The 5,000-nt window shown below is 38.7% G+C and overlaps 1 protein-coding gene across 1 annotated transcript in view; it reads left to right on the plus strand.

Moving 5' to 3' along the window:
- The window catches only part of LOC144966655 (uncharacterized), a 29,524-nt gene that overhangs the window by 15,428 nt on the left and 9,096 nt on the right, over window positions 1-5,000 (plus strand). Inside the window, exons 14-16 of the mRNA XM_078903414.1 lie at window positions 749-855; window positions 2,506-2,596; window positions 4,589-4,729. Coding sequence (XP_078759540.1) covers window positions 749-855; window positions 2,506-2,596; window positions 4,589-4,729 — 339 coding nt within the window. The remainder of the gene's footprint in view (window positions 1-748; window positions 856-2,505; window positions 2,597-4,588; window positions 4,730-5,000) is intronic.

Below are 5,000 nucleotides of genomic sequence, written 5' to 3' on the forward strand. Positions count from 1 at the left end.
GAGACACTTAATCCCAGGGTGAAGTCCGTATAAAATTTCAAATTTAGAAAAAAAAAGTGAAGACTTCAAAACAATAAAAAATTAGAATGGATTTACTGATGGAGAAATAACTCTTTCAAAATGTCATAGTGAAAATAATTTAAAAGCGCCATAGACGAACGATTTTTACCCAAGACGAGCTGGATGACGGCATGGGTGAAAGAAATCGTAGCATATTCCCGGTGCGTATGACAGAATTACAGGGGACGGTCATGGTGGCAGCGGGTCCCTCAAAAATCTGACTGCTCCTAGAAAGCTGAGAAGATCGGTTCCTTCTTCTTTTTTTGTTTTTTGTTTTGTTTTTGTTTGTTGAGAAATCTCTTTTTGAGGCGCATCTCTCTTGCTATAAAACCGACAGGAAGACTAAATGTTTCCAAATGTTATCATTGTAAATTATTACTAATGTTTATTGTGACAAACAGTTGCGAAAACAATCTTTTGCCGCAAGCCTTATTATTGTAAATAAGTATTGTTATAAAGAAGTAACTGGTTTTAGATAAAGCGCAACTAAGAGGCCATTTGCGTTGTTGTTTAATTTTGTAAAGTATTTCAGAACTCTGCGGGCTATTTGGTCATCGTTAAAAGCGTTAGGTCTTTTGAGATAATAAAAAACGTTGATCTCACAATGTTTTAATCTGATCATCTATCTTATCATACTCATAGACTCAACCTTGTTTTATCAATATTTTGATCCCCGACACTTCCTCAGACCGTCGACTATTACGGAGCTATTCCAGGACATGATGGATGGTATCTGAGCTCCATCCTCCTGGGAAACGGATCCACATACCCCTTATTTGCCGAAGACATCATTGGGTAAGTACGACGTGCACTTATTTGCAGGTCTGGTAACCAAAAAATGTCACGGGCTTATTGTTGTAATGGATATACTCTCAAACCAATGTAAAATATTGTCCATGACAACTCTTAAATCAAGCCCATAATTGAGTTCTTTATCAGTCCTGCAAATATGTGCACCTAGGATAAGTGGAATCTGTGTATTGGGAAAAGTAAGCGGGTTGTGTACATTTCGTCATAATATTGTATTCATCACTTGCAGAATAAACCGGGGAGAGAAAAACCAAAACTAGAGGTGCCTAAATGAGCCAGTAAAATGGTGAGAAAGATAAAGTGAGTAAATCCAACACCCTCTCCATACATTTGCATTGTTTCCACATTTGACACAATCTCATATTTTGAAACCTTACATACTTGTGTTTTTGTTTTGTTTTGTTTTTTTATTGTCTCCCGACGAAGATCAAGGGCCGAAACGTTGTTTGTTTTGTGTTGTTCCCTTATATATGAGTCACATTTACTCACTTTACCTTTCTCTCCGGGAAGAGAAAATTGCTACTGATCAGATTCGATCCTGCTTCTCTATTCTATTTTATCAATGTTATCTATTTCTTCGAGCTTCAAGCAGCAATATTTTCATAATTTATATTTTTTATAAACGTGAGCTTTTATATAGAGCAATAGTCACTACACGTGCTCAACGCGCTTTACAAGGGGTCCCCGACCAACAGCAACACTTAACATGCAGCAGTGATACATGACGCCTATTAGGCGATATTACAGTTTTTCGGACAGAGAAAACACTGCTAACGGCCGGGTACTCATTTTACACCTGAGTACGGTGAGAGAATGTGAGTAAAGAGCTTTTTCCAAGGACTCAACTGTGCGCCGAGCGAGGCTCAAACCCAGGACCTTCCGATCCGAAAGCGAGAGTCATACTACAATACCACATAGCCGCACATATAAGACACGACAGCATCATTAATTGTATAATTTAGAAGATAAGAACTCTAACACCTATGACCTGATGATGTAATGAAGTGTAACAGCTGCGAAGACAATGTTGTAGGACAAGAAAGAGGTGAGGATACTATAATAATTCAAGCTCCTTAAATAATCGATTACTCTAACGATAAGCCCACATCAATATCTCAGGAAATATATCATCAAATTATGATCGCAATGTTATTCTCTCTCTCTCTCTCTCTCTCTCTCTCTCTCTCTCTCTCTCTCTCTCTCTCTCTCATCTTCTCTTCTCTCTCTCTCTTTCTCTCTCTTTCTCTTCTCTTTCTCTCTCTCTCTCTCTCTCTCTCTCTCTCTCTCTCCTCCTCTTCTCTACTCTTCCTCTCTCTCTTCTCTCTTCTCTTTTCTCTCTTTCTTTCTTTTTTCTTTCTTTCTTTTTTCTTTCTCTTCTTTCTTCTCTTCTCTCTCTCTCTTCTTTCCTCTTCTCTCTCTCTCTCTCTCTCTTCTACTCTATCTTCTTCCTTCTCTTCTCTTCTTCTTCTCTCTCTCTCTTTCTCTTCTCTTCCTTTCCTCTCTCTCTTTTCACTTCCTCTCATCCTCCCATCTCTCTCTCCTCTCTCTCCCTCCTCTCTCTCTCTCCATCTCTCTCTCCTGTGTGTGTGTGCCCCCCCCCCCCCCCCCCCCCCCCCCCCCAAATCAACTCTCCAGATTATGCCGTGCCAACAACACAACGTCGTACGAGACCTTCCACCAAGACATCATCGTACCTAACATCTACACTGACCTCACACACAACCCTGTAAGTCGCAACCAAACATTTTGAAAAAAAAAAGTTCATTTAATTCATTATAATAATAATATATCATATTCGAATGCCAAGAATTATAGGTTCAGTTTTCAACGGTTGGCTATTAAGAGGGGTCAGACATACCTACTGATCATGAATGATTAGATTAAGATTCTTGCAAACTCTTAACTTTTTGGAATTTAGGATGTAGTTTTTCCAATCGCTGCATAAGCTTGCCAGAGCGTGAGAAGAACAAAGTCCACAACAGTACAACGAAGCTTTTATTTTAACCATCAATCATTTATATAGAGCAATATACACTAAACCTGCTCAAAGCGCTTCACATAGGGTCCCTAGCCAAAAGCAACCTTTAGCATGTAGGACGAGAAATGCCGCCTGTTAGGCGACACTACATTTTTTTTCGGACAGAAGCAACGCTGTTAACGGCCAGGTACTCCTTTTATACCTGAGTACGATGAGAGAATGTCGGTATAGAACCTTTTCCAAAGACTCAACTATACGCCGCTCAGAGCGCGACTCAAACCCAGGACTTCCTGATCCCAAGGCGAGTGTCATACCACAAGACCTCATCAAATGATTCTGATATCATTATTTCTGATTGTAAGCCTTTCAAATATATATATATATATATATATATATATATATAACATCTTTATCTTACTTTATATATTTAATGAAATGATATTACTTATTGTCTGTCACATTTTACATAAATTTAACGCTTGCGAATCTGACGTCACAAATTATTTTGTAAACTCGATTTCATAATTTGCTAAAATCTTCGTCAAGCCCCATGGGGCGTATAAGGGCATCTACGATGGACTTCTATTTGCGACTGCATTGGCACCGATATGATTCCAGGTTTGACCAGCCTCTTTCAGCTCTGTAAGGATCATCACGGTTTCTTTAAGCCTGTCTCTTCATAGTTTACTATCAGCGGCCCAGCGGACGGCTTTTATTGGGCAAAGCGAATGGAGCAGGCACTTCAGTTAATAATAAAATGACAGTTTTGTTTAAAGCATTTATTGTCTCCATTATCGCAATAATATTATACCAGAGCTGCGTCTCTTTATAAGGTTTTCCAAAACTCGTAAAGTCGATTTTTCTACTTTTTGAGATATTCCTCCATGAGATAAATTGAAACGTAAACCTTATTTTAAGCATCATTATGTACAAAAAATTTCCAAGATGTGTGTGAATTTGAAGTTTAGATATGATAAAATATTGAGAAATTTTAGGGGAAATAATCCTCAATATCTCAAAATGGGAAAAAAGGGAGTTGGGGAGTTTTGGAAAAACCACCACATTGTTGTAGTAATGCTCACTGTATCTGTCTTCTTTCAGAATTTATTTTTTAATTTTGTTGGGCCAAAATATGGAAATTACTTATTCGGAAACATATCCGAATTAAGCGTTACATTTATTAATGTGAGAGGCCTGAAAACATTGTTTTGTTTGTTTTTAAGGGTTTTACGGCGCTTGCAACACATTTAGGCTATATCAGCGCCACCTGAAAACATTGAGTTCAAATATCGACTAAGTAAAAAAATAAATAAAAGTCTTTCAGAGACATTGGGCCTATATAGCATGAAACGGATAATAGCAATTGCATGTTATCCTTTGGATGGGACGCTAGTCTATCGTAAAGTATTTTCCGCCAAATCTAACAGACTCAGCTACCCATTCACTTATGGGTGGACAGAGTTGGGGAGGGGGGGGGGGAGGTCAGAAAAAATTTCGACTCGGTCCCTTTGCGTGTGAAGCGAGTGCTCTACCAACTGAGCTATCAGGACCCGATTAAGTAAGCTGACAACAAAGTTATGTCAATCAGGCTGACAAGTAACAACCGCATTCATTCAATTCTTTATATACCATTGTTTTACTATATTCCAAACATGCCCGCGAAAAAAAAACTTTTGATACTTTAAAAATTCCAACACCTTCATGATTTCTCTTATATTCCGTTATATCACCCTTCCCCAGTTCTTTGTAAACGTGACTGCTTACTTTAATGCCATGAAAATCAGCCTGCCGAATGTGACTTTAGTACCTCCGGAGCTGGAGAGCTGGTACACGGATTTCTACAACGCAGCTTTCTTCAACCTTACAGAATATGAAAACTTTGTAAGTTGACTTGGCTTGAAAACATTCTATAAATTATATTGAGCTTTTATATAGCGCAATATCCACTAAACGTGCTCAAAGCGCTTTACAAGGGGTCCCTGGCCAACAGCAATATTTAACATTTATGACGAGACATGACGCCTGTTAGGCGATATTACATTTTTTTCGGACAGAGACAACGCTGTGGATGGCCAGGTACTGGGTACGGTGAGAGAATGTTAGTAAAGAGCCTTCTCTAAGGACTCAACTATGCACCGAGCAAGGCTCGAAC

This window comes from Berghia stephanieae, chromosome 2 (assembly GCF_034508935.2).
Source record: "Berghia stephanieae isolate SIO BIC M18660-M18661 chromosome 2, UCSD_Bste_1.3, whole genome shotgun sequence".
Classification (NCBI taxonomy): Eukaryota; Metazoa; Mollusca; class Gastropoda; order Nudibranchia; family Aeolidiidae; genus Berghia; species Berghia stephanieae.